The sequence below is a fragment of the Melopsittacus undulatus genome, chromosome 1, assembly GCF_012275295.1.
Source record: "Melopsittacus undulatus isolate bMelUnd1 chromosome 1, bMelUnd1.mat.Z, whole genome shotgun sequence".
Taxonomy (NCBI): domain Eukaryota; kingdom Metazoa; phylum Chordata; class Aves; order Psittaciformes; family Psittaculidae; genus Melopsittacus; species Melopsittacus undulatus.
Window position 1 is genome coordinate 84616125 of NC_047527.1, and position 15817 is coordinate 84631941.

General features: G+C 42.2%; 1 protein-coding gene across 1 annotated transcript; it reads left to right on the forward strand.

Moving 5' to 3' along the window:
• The first annotated feature begins 998 nt into the window (after positions 1 to 998).
• On the forward strand, positions 999 to 8571 carry LOC101872410 (heterochromatin-associated protein MENT-like). Its single transcript, XM_005149930.3, has 8 exons — positions 999 to 1057; positions 2130 to 2306; positions 3185 to 3271; positions 3665 to 3802; positions 4340 to 4457; positions 5166 to 5308; positions 6415 to 6582; positions 7734 to 8571. The coding sequence occupies exons 2-8, from the start codon at positions 2139 to 2141 to the stop codon at positions 8142 to 8144; spliced, it is 1233 nt and encodes a 410-aa protein (XP_005149987.2). The 5' UTR covers positions 999 to 1057; positions 2130 to 2138; the 3' UTR covers positions 8145 to 8571.
• The last annotated feature ends 7246 nt before the right edge of the window (positions 8572 to 15817 follow it).

Below are 15817 nucleotides of genomic sequence, written 5' to 3' on the forward strand. Positions count from 1 at the left end.
CTTCACTGCCTTGCACAACACTGATTTCTGCCACTTTTTACAAGACTTGACCCACTCTGTTCCTGTAATCAGGCTTGCAGTAAAATGCTTAGCACACAGTGCAGTTTCCTTCCCTTCCTCCATTACCCTTCCCCTGTCACCCAGGGTCTTACAGTTGTTGCCACCATCTTCTCCTTCTTCCACCACCCACCAGCATCCTGTCTCTTTTCTGGGACTGCAGAGTGACAACTACTGTGTCATGTTTGCCCTCATTGTATTTTTTCACTCCATCCTTGCTCAAGCCCTCCCAGTGGGGTTGTTTTACTCCTTGCCCTCCTTCACTACCTGCAAGTACTGTGCACTAACTCAGTGCTTTGTAGAGTTTCTCTCAAATGATTCCCAGCCATGGCTGCAATGAGATTTCATCACCACATAATCAGTGGGGTGTCCATCCCTTACCTGAATGATCCTTCATGGCCTTGCCTCTGTCTATGTTCTTAATGATCTCCAGTCTGAATTTGGACTCCCTGTGTCTAAACCAATCATTAAGCTTGATATTTTATGCTGATGTACCACATCTGAAACCTAGGAGTCACAGCTGCACAAAGCTGCAGAGGAGAATCAGGCCTACAATACCTGCTTATATTCAGAAATAAAAAACAAGCATTCTAGTTGTGCAACTTGTTCACTAATCATTTATTTTAAACAACAGACCAGCTATTTTCAGTTATGTCCGCACCACCAGAAGACCATTGGAACAGTCGAACTGTTCTGCTATCCTGTCAATAGACTATTGTGGTGTAATGACAGAGCTGAGATCTTAATTCCATTGTCCTTTTGAAATGTCTAAACATGAAAAGTGACAAGGTCAGCAAAGAGGACAAAGTTACGTAAGGTCTTCTGGGGATGTGGTAAAAAGGAGCTTTGCTTAGGCGGAAACAACCTGGATGGAGGAGAGAAGGAAAGGGAGGTGCAAGGACTATAAGTAGTCCTTGCACCTCCCTTTTCCTTGCTTAACACACAAACACAGAACCTGACTGAGGACAAGACATAAGTCTTATCTCCCACAGGATCAGAGGTAAATATTTAAATCAATTTAAGTAACTTTTCTGATACTTTTAAAAAAGCAATCTGTGGCTCGTATGGTTGTATAAGTAATAATGCATTGTTCTACACTAATATTTGTCTAGATGTCATCCCTTAGAGAATATAGATCTCTGAGGCTAAGGAAAAATGCTAATTTGGGGCATAACATCATAAGAAGTGAAGTTTTCTTAGGGCAGTTACTGTCTTACTAATTTAAATCTTCAGTTTGCAATGGTTTGCAGCCAAATACTTGATAAATACCTGTAGATGTCAGAGATTGTCCCATAATTTCTGTTGCTCCATTCCATAGATATAAATCTCAATAATAATATTAACAACAACAATAACATCAATGACAGCATTTCTGGTCTCTTAACTGGAAAACATAAGGCAGACACTATTGAGCAGATATTTTAAAGTCTGAAATACTCATAACCTCAAGGAATCTTCCAGTTTCTGGGAAAAATAAAATTGCTGGGATGTACAGGAGGGGTGGTAGGTAAACATCATGAGTAAAACTCTATCAGTCTAAAAGCAAATACCAGAATAGGTAGCTGGGCAGAAAAAGCACATTAGCCCAAGAGTTATACCTAAATTCTTCCCCAGTTTCAGCTCTCCGTTCTGCACAGGTCAAAGAGGAACTAGTGAGAAAATCAGGCGTGTTGTGAGCCTATGTATTAAAATTGTATTTAAATTCCCCTGGAACATTACTTTGCTAAATTATTAGTTAAGGACAAAAAGGAAGAAAAATAACCAGCTTACAAGTCTGCATGTTTTTGAAAACCAAAAGCAGAAAGAAACATAAAGAAAATGGCAGCTCTGTAGAAGATGACATATGTAAAATCATAGGAAAATATTTGAATAACAGAAAAACCTAAAAGAAATTGCTGCTTCTAACAGATGGAAATCAGCATCTGTGTGGAAGATAAAGCATACAACTAGGCTATTAGTTTTAGTGGGTGCCAAGGCATCGTGTTGCACATGTAACATTTCTCATTAATATGCACTGCATATGTAATTTTAAACATTCAAATAGTACAATTCTGCCTCTTGCCTCTTTCCAGGTTGCAGCAATGGAACTGGTCTCAACATCAGTTGGCAAGTTTACGGTTGATCTTTTCAACAAGCTGAATGAGGCAAACAAGGGCAAAAACATTTTCTTTTCCCCCTGGAGTGTATCATCTGCTATGGCTCTGGTGTACCTGGGTGCAAAAGGCAATACAGCAATAGAGATGGCAGAGGTAGGTTGCTCTATGAAGCATACATCCCACATGATACCTGGCTCCTACAATGGCTTGCAAAATTTAGTGCTAGATAGAAAAAATTGCCACCACAATGACAAGGAACAAAAGCAGACCAGAGAATGAATCAAGTGAATGGTAAGAGAAAGTGTCCTGTGGGTATCACACACTGAGCACAGAGGCTCTCTGAACCTGACTTCTTCTAAATTATTCTACACCTTCTAATTCATCCTGTGATTCTATGATTCTGTCACAGACGGGATATTCCCTTTGAGAAGCAAAGAGTTGGTTACAGTAGCTCCTAGCTGGCAGGAAGTTGCAGATCCCAGCACCCCCCCCCTCTTCCCTGTCCAGGATGCACATTTCTATCTTGATTTATGCTTTCCTAAACAACTGCCTGACAATCCACCAGGAAAACAAGAATTGCTTTGGTATCTCCACATTCTCTGACCCAATCCTTCTTACTGCCTGGCATATTGCTGGCTCAAAGGGGATGTTCAGCACTGCCCAGGACTCTTCTCTGTGTCAGCACATTCTCATTCAGATGCCTTAGTACCGTTATCTTGGGTAGAAGCATTTTGGGTTTGCGTAAACACACTGCTATTGCTTAGAGCAACAGCTATGGAAGGGAGTTCAGCCTTGCAGCGTGCAGACAGAAGCACTGTGTCGATGGTGTGGAAGGGGTACTGTGCTACCCATTCTTACTCTGTGGGATTTATGTGCACTACATCTTCACCGTCCCTTTGATTAGTCACCTAAGCACCAGGTAGAGCAATGAATTATCATAGGGAGCAAAAGAAGACAAACATTTGATCCCCATTTGGCTTTAAGTCACACCAGTTCCTTCTGTTTCTCACCTTCGGAAACTCTGCTTGCAGGTTCTTCATTTCACTCAAACAGCAAGATCTGAAGGCTCTTCTTCTGTGGCCAGACCTTCTCGGGGGAGACCAAAGAGAAGAAAAATGGTATCTATCAGAACTGAAATCCCAAGATAAAGAAACTTGAGAATCAAAATATCCAAACAAAGCTTTAGAAGTCTTAAATTTCTTGACTGCCACCCTCTTTAAATTACAAACCCCAACATACTTCACAACAGACTCAGGTTCAGTTCCTTTCACTCACTCAGATTCTGAGAAGCATGGAAAGGCAAGTCATTGGGATAGTCTGGAAGGTTTGCTATATGACAGATCAGTTAATCCAGCCATAAAGAAAGCCCTGCAAATAGCAGTGATGGTAAACTTAGAAAAATAGAAAGGAAGAGAGTGAAACCCAAATCCCTCTCTCACATACATCACCCAGTGTGTTTTGAAAACTTCATAAAAAATGCAACTTCTGAATGTATGGTTTCTCTTTCCAAGGATCCTGAGTACAAGCAAGGTGAAGATACCCACTCTGGCTTCAAAGAGCTCCTGACTGCCATCAATAAACCCAGAAGCACTTACTCACTGAAAACTGCCAACCGCATTTACATGGAAAAAACTTTTGTGTTATTGCCTGTAAGTTAAGTGTCAGACAGAAGGAAGAAAAAGTGCAAAAAATATTTCTCATTTTAATTGCTTGCCATTAATAGATCAGATTTGAAGCTGCCCCTGAATACTGTAACTAAGAGCACTGGAATCCAGTGATATATTTATCTGTAAAATACCAGTCGGTTTGCTCATGGTATTTAAGGATGCACTGCCCTTTGGCTATAGGGTAGGGATGCCTTTTCATGCAACATGTCTTTATTACTGGAACCCCCAACATATACAATTATAAACGAGGCATTAAAATAAGCACATCTATGGGATGTGCACAGCCTTCTTCCTTTTTCCAAATGAAAGTGGGAAAAAAAAGAAGAGAATATTCTGTCCTTTGGTTATTTCTTAACTGTTAACTTGTAGTCTAACAGAGAGTAACAACTAAAAGCCTGCAGTACTCTAGGCCCAGAATCTATCAAGAAGTCCAAGAGCTAAAAAATTCCCTTTGGGACTGGAAAATCCAGTATATTATAGAACTTACTTTTTTTTCACATTGTGTGTTTTATTTTTCAGGTATACATACAGCTCAGTAAGAAGTACTACAAAGCAGAGCCACAGAATGTTAGCTTTAAGACAGCCATGGAACAATCCAGAAAGGAAATTAACACTTGGGTTGAAAAACAAACTGAGGGTAAGCTGAACTCAACCCAACATTATCCCTCTCTTATTAAAGTCAGCCTGCCATTTGCTTTGGGCAGGTGCCCTTGCTTTTCCACATGCTACTGCAGCAGCCAGGTCATGCCTTGCAATGCAGACAGAGAGCAGAGACGCAGTGGGAGGACAGAGAAAGAGAAGCACGCTTCAGCAGCTTCAGATACCCAATCCAGACCTCAGCAAGCTCCCTGGGGAGACTCCCATGAGTTCTGCTGTGGTCTTCATCAGCTGGTCCTCAAGCACAGCTGCTGCCCTGATGCTGCACCCATGCATCACAGGCAGAGAAGGCAGAGGAGAGAAACACCTCTGCCTGCCAGTGTGCTCCAAGGCAGGTGGAAATGCCTACCCAGCTGTACCACTCTGCACCAACCAGAGGTGCTGGCCTTCTTTTACCTGATGTTAACAAGCTGGTGAGACAGTATGTGGCTTCCTGCTTCTAGCTGCTTGCCATGAAGCTGTGATGTTTTCTGGAGAAGGAATCTCTGTCAGCTAGCCAGGAGAATCAAGCAGCAAACAGCTTTAGAAACTTAAACAAGCTAATTGATTGATGTCAGGGGAGTATTTTAAGAAGTTCAGCATTGAGGCATGGACTTTTTCACTAAGGAGCTGAATTGAGAGGAAAGCCAGTAAAACATGTCCTCATTGTGTTACACTAGAATAAAACCAACTCTTCTGATTTCAAAAGGCAAAATCAAGAATTTGCTGGGTCCACGAGATGTGACAACCTCCACGAAGCTCGTCCTAGTAAATGCTGTTTACTTCAAGGCAGAATGGGAAGTGAAATTTCCCGAAGGGAATACAGTTGTGCAACCCTTCCGACTGAGCAAGGTAAGCTCCTCCAGTAACCTTCTTACTATAAACAGGCTGGTGACAACAGCTACTGCTGAAATCTTTCCATTTCATAAGTCTTTTAGGTATCCCTGTAGTAACTAGGCTCTCTGTAAAAAGCTGGTTACAGCAAAATGTGTTATTGCTCAGCTCACTGCAACATTAAGATGCTGCTCAGGTAAATGTTAATGAGGTCCAGGTAACAGCTACCATTTCCAGAAACACTAGAGTCACTTAAGACTTTTTTAAAAACAGTGCTAAAAGGGCTAGGTTGTAAAAACATGATTTTGAGACTCCACACTTCACAGGGAGGAACTACATGCCATGTCATAGATGAGTGCAGTACCCAGGACTCTGCTGAGCAGCCTAGCTAGGCACACACATACCCTCACCAATACAGCTGCCACAGGGTACCCTGAATAGCGGTATGGTTGAACAAGACGAAATGTGAGTGGATGTATTTAGAAGAGGTGTCAATGAATTCTCATCAAAAGACAAGAGCTCTCTGCAATTTCCATGTAGTGTATAGCTTCTGCTTTCTGATTAGCATGTATACAATGGCTGCTACTTTGAATGAAGGGCTGCAGATGTTAAGAGAGGTTACATACTCCTGCAAAAGTGACTGCTTTCCAGGAATATCCCTCTCTATGAGCCCTTTTGCTGAGACAATAGTGTCACCTCCTGTTAAGGGCTGTGACATAAAGAGCAAACGGCTCTTTGTATTGCCAGAGAGGGGGCCACAGAAGAAGTGCACAAAACTCATCCTCTTAAACCATAGCTGTTTCCCTGTCTGCAATGTTGCAAGACTATATCCCATAGCTGCTCCATCCCCCTAATCCCTGCAGACATTTCTAACTCTCTTATGTGGGCTGCTGTGCATGTTTTGGGAAGAAAAGAAAAATCAGTCAGTTCAGCCCCCAGCAAAATATTCTAGCACAAACACCAAGATAAGAAATATTGTCTAGTTGAGAAAGGCTTTGGAAATGAATAACAAATAGCTGTTGTAAAAGCTGCTTATAAAAATGTCCCCTCCCTCCACTGCACTGAGTCACCATCATCCTTCCTTTCAAGAAATGATTTCTTACTTATAAATAAATACTTCACAGAACAAGACCAAGCCTGTGAAGATGATGTGCGTAAGAAATACATTTCCAGTTCTCATCATGGAAACACTGAATATCAAAATGATTGAGTTGCCATACTTGAAACATGAACTCAGTATGTTCATCCTCCTTCCTGATGACATCAAAGACGCCACTACAGGTCTTGAACAGGTAAAAAAGTATGCTACATCCATTTTGTATCACCACTCAGTCATAACATAAAAAAAAGGGCTGGCAGCTGTACTTTGCACTCTGAGGAAATGCTCTTTGATCTCCTCAATAGCTGAATAAATATCTTTTAATACCAAGATGGTATGTCAAAAAGGTCCTCCACAGTGAGTGCCCTTAGTTTGGTAATAACTGAAAACAGTCAACACTGTGCATAACCAGATGCTTAGCTCTTTACAGTCCCATCACTGACACCCAATCCCACGTGATCTGTAAGGCTTAAATCTCCTTTCATTGCACATTCAGAAGTAACAGTACTGTACAAGTACCCATAGCTTCCTCCTGAGATAACAGACACCTCTTCTCCATGACCTGGAAGTTTACTACCCATCTTTTTCTCATTCTGTTTGCCCCACACACATTGGTGTGATGCCTGAAAAACTAGGATTTCAATGTGACTGATTTGCTATAATAATGAGATCTGCCACTGTAGTTATTACAATTGCAAGACATTAAAATCCTTGGCCTCTATTAACTCAAGAATACCTGCCATTGCTCTCCTTCTTTTAATCTGAGCTGAACCCTGGTAACGTAAGAATGAGGACAGAGAGTGGCAGTGAAAGATTTTGCTGGAATCAGTCTGCTTTAAAATTGCCAAGGAAATAGGTGCAATATTATCACTTGTTTCTATGGAACTGGACCAAATCATTTGCTATACCGCTGGCAATATCCTAGCAATTTCCTTCACATCAGCACTGAATTTAAAGACAATGACATGGTTTAGTGGTGGACTTGGCAGTGTTGTGGTAAATGCTGGACTTGATGATCTTAAAGGTCTTTTGCAACCTAGCTCATTCTATGAAAGAGCTGCCTTAGGAGATGGCAGCTATCGAGTGCTCTGTCTTTCCTTTTGCAAGGAATTTTGGAGAAGTGGTTCTCAAAACTTTACAGCATTAAGTCTCAGGTATTTGTTGCACACCTTGCCTCTGATCATCAGAGAAACCAATCTATATTTCATGCTTTCAGCTAAATGCTAGATTTGCCATTTAATGATTGTTTCATTCATTAAATTGTCATGAAATTGACTAATTCATTGTTAGAAAGTTGTTTATTCCCTTGTAAACATCAAATTCCTTCTCTTTCTTAAATGATAGCTGGAGAGAGAACTGACGTATGAGAAGCTGTCCGAATGGACTGATTCCAAGAAGATGACTGAAACTCTTGTAGATCTGTACCTTCCTAAGTTCACACTGGAGGAGAGATACGAACTCAGCGATAAATTGAGCAGCATGGGAATGCACAGTGCCTTCAGCAGCAATGCTGATTTCAGTGGAATGGCTGAGAAGGGTGATATGCTCATCTCCAAAATTATTCACCAATCTTTTGTTGCAGTTGATGAGAAAGGCACTGAGGCAGCTGCTGCTACTGCAACTGTAGTACTAACAAGTGCACCCGTTGTCCATGTTCTGAAATTTAAGGCTGACCACCCTTTCCACTTCTTCATCAGACACAACAAATCCAAGAGCATCCTCTTCTTTGGCAGATTCTGCTCTCCCCTAGAATGAGTTATTAGTTGCTCCTAGACAGCACCCTATGTTCACTGTTCAACAGAAAAATAGGTAATGCAGTGTTAAAAGCTCAACCTTAAGCCATGTAGCCATATGTACTGAAAGTGTATGTTCTTTTTCTTCCTTCCAAAGTAAGGCAGCACCCAGAAACCACCTTGTGCCTCAAAGACCACCCCTCTACTGCTCCTAATTGTCCTAATCAGACAACCCTCCACAGAAAACAGAGTGCAGAGTTTTGCTCCCTTGCATCATACCCGCTCTTCTGGCTTTGTTATTTGGGAGTAAGGTGGAGCCATAAAAGCTCTGTGCACACAGGCTTTCACCCAGCCTTATGCCAAATATTACTCCAAGGGAAATGTAGTTTGCCCTCTTGAATCTCCCAGAGAGGAAAACCAGATTGTTGGAAATTAAAAAAAAAAAAAAATACAAACCTGGAATAATCTCAAAATACCCTTTAACTTCTCCTGTCTTACAACACATATATAGAAAAGTTACATTCCTCCTCTCCTGCCCCTGAAGCTTCATGAAAAAACAAGGCAGTGAAGGCAAAAACTCCAGCCTTTAACATTTAATTGCTGACTTCTAATCTTGCATTTTTCCTCATTTTTCTCAACTTTCTAGTTTAAGGTTGCTGAGAGTTCCAACCAGAAAAATGCTAAGAAAACTATGAGCAATATGCTTTTTTGCTACTTCTTATTGATACGCAATCTAAAACATCAGAATTCAAACCTCCTCCCTCTTCTTAATTTTACCAAATTATACTTGTTTCCTGGCTAATATCTGCATGGTTTCCTTGCTACCTGCATTTTTGACCAGTTTTAGTAACTTATGAGTGCATCTCAGCAAATATAGTCATAGCATTGATAGAAACACCAGTGAGGTTTTGCTTTATGCTTCACTTCATCATTTTACCATGACCTGCATTTAATACAATAAATTAACCCGGACTTGTGTTTGTGTTATTCAGGACACTGACTTATCTGGTTCTCTTAAAGCATCCTGTAAGGAGTATGGCTAGAGCATGTTTCCACTCTTGCCATTCCAAGTCAACCACCACATTATCCCAATTGACAAAACTGAGGCACTTTAATACAGTAGTGTCTTACTTCCACTAGGCTTCAAACAGCCTCCAAAACACTGTTATTCAACATGTTATTCTAGGCATTTACTAAACATATCTGTCACAACACACAATTAATAGAAAGTCTGACTAGAGTCTGTAGCCTAGAAGAGCACCTTCCAAACATCCCTTTTATTCATGTAAACAGTGAACAGGCAATGCTGTACTGGCAACACTGGTTTCTTCCATTGGCTTAAGAGGGCAGCAGTTGTGCTTTCCTGCAGCCATATGGAAGAGCAAAAAGTTTTGTAGCCATTGTGGGACTCTAACCACACATCAGATAACATTATCTAAGGCAAGATGTGAATACAGGAGGGAGTTTCTGTGAAAACATTTACTCTCAGCAAAATTCCACCTAAAATTACAACTCACTTCACCTCCACAAAAAGTATGCTATTTGAAATACATCTCCACCCAACAAAATATACCTGTATCTTCTTCCCTGTACAAAGTGCTGCTTCTACAATTAGTGCCCTCCCTTGTCTGCAACTGTCAGGTCAGGGTTCAGCTGTCTGTCACCAAGGACCTAACCTGATGCAGCCCAGTTTTGTGTTATTGACTCAGCTTTACGAAGAAGTTTGTTGTTTAAGTATGGAAAAGCACGCAAGTGAAGGCCATGTGAAACAGAAAAGTAAAACCACACAGAAGTTATTGTCAGGATAGAATACTAGCAAGAGCAAGGCTTCAGAAAAGGAAACACTTGCATAAGGAGGTATAAAATCTCAATTTTTTAAAAAATTAAATTTGAAAGGTAACAACTAGCAACATAGCTTCTTCTAGGGAGCAGCAAAGACCAGCTCTCTTCCACTTGAGTAATGCCTGGACAGCAAAGACTCACCAGGGTGGTAAGCATGTTAATTCTTAGACTTACATCACGTTAATCCTATCTCTCTGCTGTGTATATTCAACAATAAGTAATAATAGGGAACTCCTAAATTGGGTATAAGCAGTTTGAAAAGGCACTTCATGAAAGAGCAAAAGTTGCTCAAAGAGGTGAGAAGAGTTCCATGCCAAACTGACTGAAAGGTCTTTCTATGCTAATTTCTGTACATCCCCTCACTTATATCACACCGCAAGGCTCTGCAAAGCAATACCTCTGAATGGTCTCTGAGGAGCTACAGGACGGTGTCTGCCAGCTGCTGAGAATTGCAAAGGGTCAAACAGGCTGGTTTTGTCATCAAGCTACTCCCAGTTTCAGCTTTGCTTGGAAGATAATGCCAAAGAGCACACCTTCCAGTGGTCCTGTAGGATACAGTTGCATGGAACTTCCTGCAGAGTAAAAATCCGTAACTGGACTTAGTCTAGCACTGATTTTAAACTGTACTCGTTTTTACGCATGTAACTGGAAAATAACTGATCTTCAATAAATACCAAAATGGCCCACTCAGAGTGGACCATTTTCAGAGTACAGTTATGGGAGTGTCAAGAAGTGTCATCAGACAGAAAGACCTCACATCCATGCTGTGCAAGATGGGAACAAAAGATGGCTTTGAAAAAGGCCAAAATAATTGCTTCATCAGTATGCTAAGTTTATCAAAAGACTTTTTATGACCATTGTCATGGTTTGAGCATGTTTTGAGGGTGTTTTTTGTTCAAGGTTTTTTTTTTTTTTCCAGCCAGGTGGGAGGGGAGTCCGGGAGGAAAGAGAGACAGGACACCTGACTCAGGCTAGTCAATGAGGTATTCCATACCATAGCACGTGATGCCCAGGATGCATACTGGGAAAGAGAAGGCTGGAGGGGGGAGCTCTGGAGAAAAATGGAGGAGGGAGCACATGGTGCTCGGCCGGGCAGGGTGGAGTGAGTTATGGGTCGGTGGCTGGTGGGGTGTTGTATTCTTTTCACTTGCTGTTTGCTGTATCATTATTATTTGTAGTAGTAAATGGCAGTAGGGGTTTTGTGTTGTGCCTTAGCTATTAAACCGTTCTTATCTCAATCCGTGGGGGCTACATTCTTTGGATTCTCCTTCCTAACTCTCCGGGAGTAGGGGGACTTGGTTTAAACCACGACATTTTTGGCGCCCAACGTGGGGCCCGAGGGTTTGAGATAAGAACAGATCTGAGCGGATTTATGGTCTCTTGTCACAATGCTGATTTATTGGCTCTTAGAGGTTTTTCTCTGGATCTCGCTGTTTCGGGATTTTACCGGGTACTTGGTGTATGGATTGGATGTGTTTGTGTTTGTGTTGGAGGCTTGTAATACGGTGGGGCTCCGGCAGCAGGGGGGGATGGACGTGGCCGTGGACTTGAACTTGTACCAGGCCGTCCCGCTGCTCTTCGCCGTCCTTGTCCTTATCCTCGTCGTCGTCTGTGTGGAGCTGCGTGAAGCCAGGAAGGAGCGGCCCCGGGAGCTGCCGGCAGCTGAGGCTGCCAGGGAGAGTGGCACGGGGAGCCAAACGGCTGTGGCAGAGCAGCGGGAGCAGGCGGGGGAGGAGCGGAGCAGGGCGGTAGCTGAGCAGCAGGATAAGGCTGTGGGGAGGGTGAGTCCTGCGGCCGTTCCCGACCCTCCGACGGCCGAGAGTGTCCCCCGGAAGTCGCCCGCCGACCCCCAGCAGGATGCAGGAGACTACGCAGCACTTCCCAGCAAGGCAGAGGAGGAACCGAGTCCCGCCGCCGTTCCGAACCCCGCAGCATCCGAGAATATTCCCCGGAAGTCACCCGCCGAGCCCCAGCAGGATACAGGAGACCAGGCAGCACTTCCCAGCAAGGCAGAGGAGGAAGATCCGGACTCGGGAGAAGAGAAGCTGATAGTGGGAGAGCTGGCGGGCACGGCAGCTACATCAGCCCCAGTGACAAGTGCAGCAGCATCATTTGAGAGTTCTGACGGTTATGAATGGCTTTTGGGTGCCCTTGGGACCTGCCTGCTGATTGTGATGGTTTTCGGCATGTTGGCACACACACAGAGTGTGTTCCATCCACAACCATTTTGTCTGATCCCAAAAGTTAAGCAGAGTCAGGTCTGGGTCTTGTCTAAGTTTAGACAAGTACATAGGAGCACCAGTAGACTGTTCCCAAGGCTGGACAGTCATGAGTGGCAGGGCATGTGGGACAGTATAGCCGGGTATCTGATCCACTGGGCCCCTCCAGTGCTTTGGAAGCATTGGAGGTGGAAGGCAGCTGTATGGAGTCCCCAGCAGCAAGCTGTAGAACTGCTGAAGGGGACGGTGAATGATTTTGGTGGGCCCAGATACTTCAGGCTATCAGTCCAGAGATGCAACTTAGAGATGTCTCATGATCGAGGGGTGGACTTAAGAGTGATGGTGTATTGAAAATGTGGGATCTGGGCATGACGTGAATGGTATGGAATAAGGGGTGGATAATGTCATGGTTTGAGCATGTTTTGAGGGTGTTTTTTGTTCAAGGTTTTTTTTTTTTCCAGCCAGGTGGGAGGGGAGTCCGGGAGGAAAGAGAGACAGGACACCTGACTCAGGCTAGTCAATGAGGTATTCCATACCATAGCACGTGATGCCCAGGATGCATACTGGGAAAGAGAAGGCTGGAGGGGGGAGCTCTGGAGAAAAATGGAGGAGGGAGCACATGGTGCTCGGCCGGGCAGGGTGGAGTGAGTTATGGGTCGGTGGCTGGTGGGGTGTTGTATTCTTTTCACTTGCTGTTTGCTGTATCATTATTATTTGTAGTAGTAAATGGCAGTAGGGGTTTTGTGTTGTGCCTTAGCTATTAAACCGTTCTTATCTCAATCCGTGGGGGCTACATTCTTTGGATTCTCCTTCCTAACTCTCCGGGAGTAGGGGGACTTGGTTTAAACCACGACAGAGGTCAGTCCCTTGAGGTCAACAGGTCAGGTGTTGTGATGCTGTGAAACTTTGTTCCTACCATTCTGGTTGCAGAAATTCACTTTTTCTCTTGCTATTTCCATTTGGCACAGCAAAACCAAGAACACCTTTTATTCATTCAGTTTGCTCCTCTTCGAAACTTCTTGCTAAACAGGATCTTGCAGCAGCTGGAATATACCACAAAGAGCGTCTACACAGTTTGGGTACCCTTTCTTCATTTTCCTGTATTTTTGGCCAATCTTTGTAGCTCGTAGTACCACTAACTGATGTTCGGGTTTTTTACTTCTCTTACTCATTTAGCTAAAAAATAGACAACAGCAGTTTCAAATAGATAGCAGAAACATTTCTTAAATACATAACTGAACATAATAGTGTCTAATACATTTATAAAGAAAAAAAAAGATGGATATTCCAGGCATAAAACCTGCACACAGTTAAAAACAAAATGCATAAAAAGGAGGCATGTCCTGAACCTTTGTATGGCATACTTACTAGTCAGATTTAAAGGCAATATAAGCACAAAATTGTAATTTAAAATATGGACTTGTACACTTCATAATAATTCTTTTTACACATGACTGCATGCTGGTAATTGGTTTACTCTGTATGCGTCATACTAGTGGGCAGAGGCCATTCCTAACTAACCATAAATGTAGCAGAAAAGACATATAATGATTGCAAAAGAAATTCATCAATGCAGTTTTAATATAACTCATACAAATAAGAGCAGAGTAAACCTGGAGAATTGTTAATCAAATTTGTTTAAAAGAATAAATGATGGAACATGTGCATTAGTAAAAGGATAGGATGTAGAGAAGAAAAGGGAGGTGCAAATACTTCTACATTTCCAAAACTATTCATTGCCTCACAGACCACTACAGATCCTGACTGAAGACAGATCCTAACTCTTCTCTCCCTCAAGATTTCAGGTAGTGTAAATATTCATATCAAAATAACTAGCTTTACTTTGAAAGTCTTGCAAACTCATGTTAAATTCTTTGGAACTAAGTGGTTAAATGGTGGTGTAAAAGTCAGGGGAAGGGAGTGCTCATTTTTTAACACAAACTGTAGCCCTTAGGAAAACCCTCTGCCAGGGCACAGTGAGCAGAATACAAACTCAGCTTAGACAAAACCTACGTAGCCTGAGAGGGCAGGAAATTTCCTCACCTGTCAGAAGGTTACCAGTCAATTTAGGGTCAGAGGACTGCGAACAAGCTGCAGGAGACTATATCTTCCTACTGATCCTGGAACTGAGCACACAAAACAACGTGACTCAGTAGCACGGTGTTTTGGATGCTCAGCATTGTGTGCATTGGTTCAAGCCTCTACTTCACTAGTATCAAATAACTACTGGAACAGGCATCCAGACATTTCCTTCCCCAGACGACTGAAATGGCTAATAGAACCAGTGAACCTCAAAGAAACACAGACATGCTCTCTCTCTCAAGTCTGAGAAAAGCTTGATTGCAGATTCAGCTCAGGTGTTCTCTGCGAACAGGAGATGGAGAAATCAGTTTGAAATTCTTCAGGCAAAAATGTTCAGTTCAGCCCTGTTCCCTAGATGTGCTCTGGGAGTATAAGCTTTTCCAGGCACAGCAGTAAGAGAGATCTAATTTGAAGGTCCTAGAAGTACTTAGGTGTGAGCTAGGCTGCAGGGTATGCACCTCAGGTACCCCTGAGAAGGTTTCAGAGCAGTTGTGGAGCCATGGGAGGCTTTGAAATCAAAACTTAAGAGTCTTTGGACATCTCTAACACTGCATAGCGGCTGGCTTTGAGGACAGCAGGTTCTGATTTAAGCATGTAAATTGTGAGTGAAGATAGATTAAAATGTACAGTTGCTGTTGTTGTTCTAATGCTTAACCTTTCACCTGATGCTGTCTTACACTGACTTTAATACACTTTTTAGTAGTCCTTTTACTGGTGAAGATAACAGAAATGTCTGAATTTATCCTAATATTTGTCAACACTATTAGACTGATATAAAATGTGCTAATAAGACCTGGATCCACATGTGGAAAATCAGTTTAATCCTGTGGTTGGTTTGTTTTCATTTGCTTTAGTTTTGTCCTGTAAAATCATGTTTAGAAAAAGAAGTAAAACAAGGGTGAAAAAGGTTCTGATCAGAAAGCAGGAAAAAAAAGGGAAAAAATGTTGTTTAGAACACGAACTGTAGGGGGTTGTACATAAGATACGAGAGTTTACTTGAAAAAGAGTAAGCAGCTTCTAAATGTGGGTTTACCTACATGAAGAACATATAAAAATATATAGATCTCTAGTAGCCTTCAAGATACATGTACTGAATCATATGAATTCACCATGATTTTTCAGCATAAAATAATAGCACATGAAGTTTAAAGAAACAGAAAAAACCTCAAAGCAGCACAGTGACAAATGATTGTTTCACCCCCTCACAACTGAAGAATTCTGAAACTTAAGCAAATGGGGTTTTGAAACAAGTTGGGTCTGTGAAAATATTTCTAGCTAAAATTGTGCTCATCTGATGAAGCATAAACAAAAAGCTGAGGACATGGAGGAGTGATGGGGAAGGGAAAAATAGTACAGGTCTTAAAAAGAGCACAGGTCTTAAAAAGAGACCTATTAGCTGACTGTACTTGGTCTCTGTTAAATATTTTACCCATTACGGGTACACCCTCACACTATTTGAGAAGGTGAAGGCTATCTCCCACTAGCAGCTTTGTATTTGTTAAAGGAAGTGAAGAAGCCGTTATCACCTCTCTCTGACACTCATTTGTCTCAG

Bases quoted from the DNA above. Each gene is read 5' to 3' on its own strand.
- LOC101872410 (XM_005149930.3), top strand. From the start codon at position 2,139: ATGGAACTGGTCTCAACATCAGTTGGCAAGTTTACGGTTGATCTTTTC. The intron at 5,309-6,414 runs GTAAGCTCCTCC...AATACTTCACAG, and splicing joins AACCCTTCCGACTGAGCAAG to AACAAGACCAAGCCTGTGAA. The intron at 6,583-7,733 runs GTAAAAAAGTAT...CTTAAATGATAG, and splicing joins CCACTACAGGTCTTGAACAG to CTGGAGAGAGAACTGACGTA.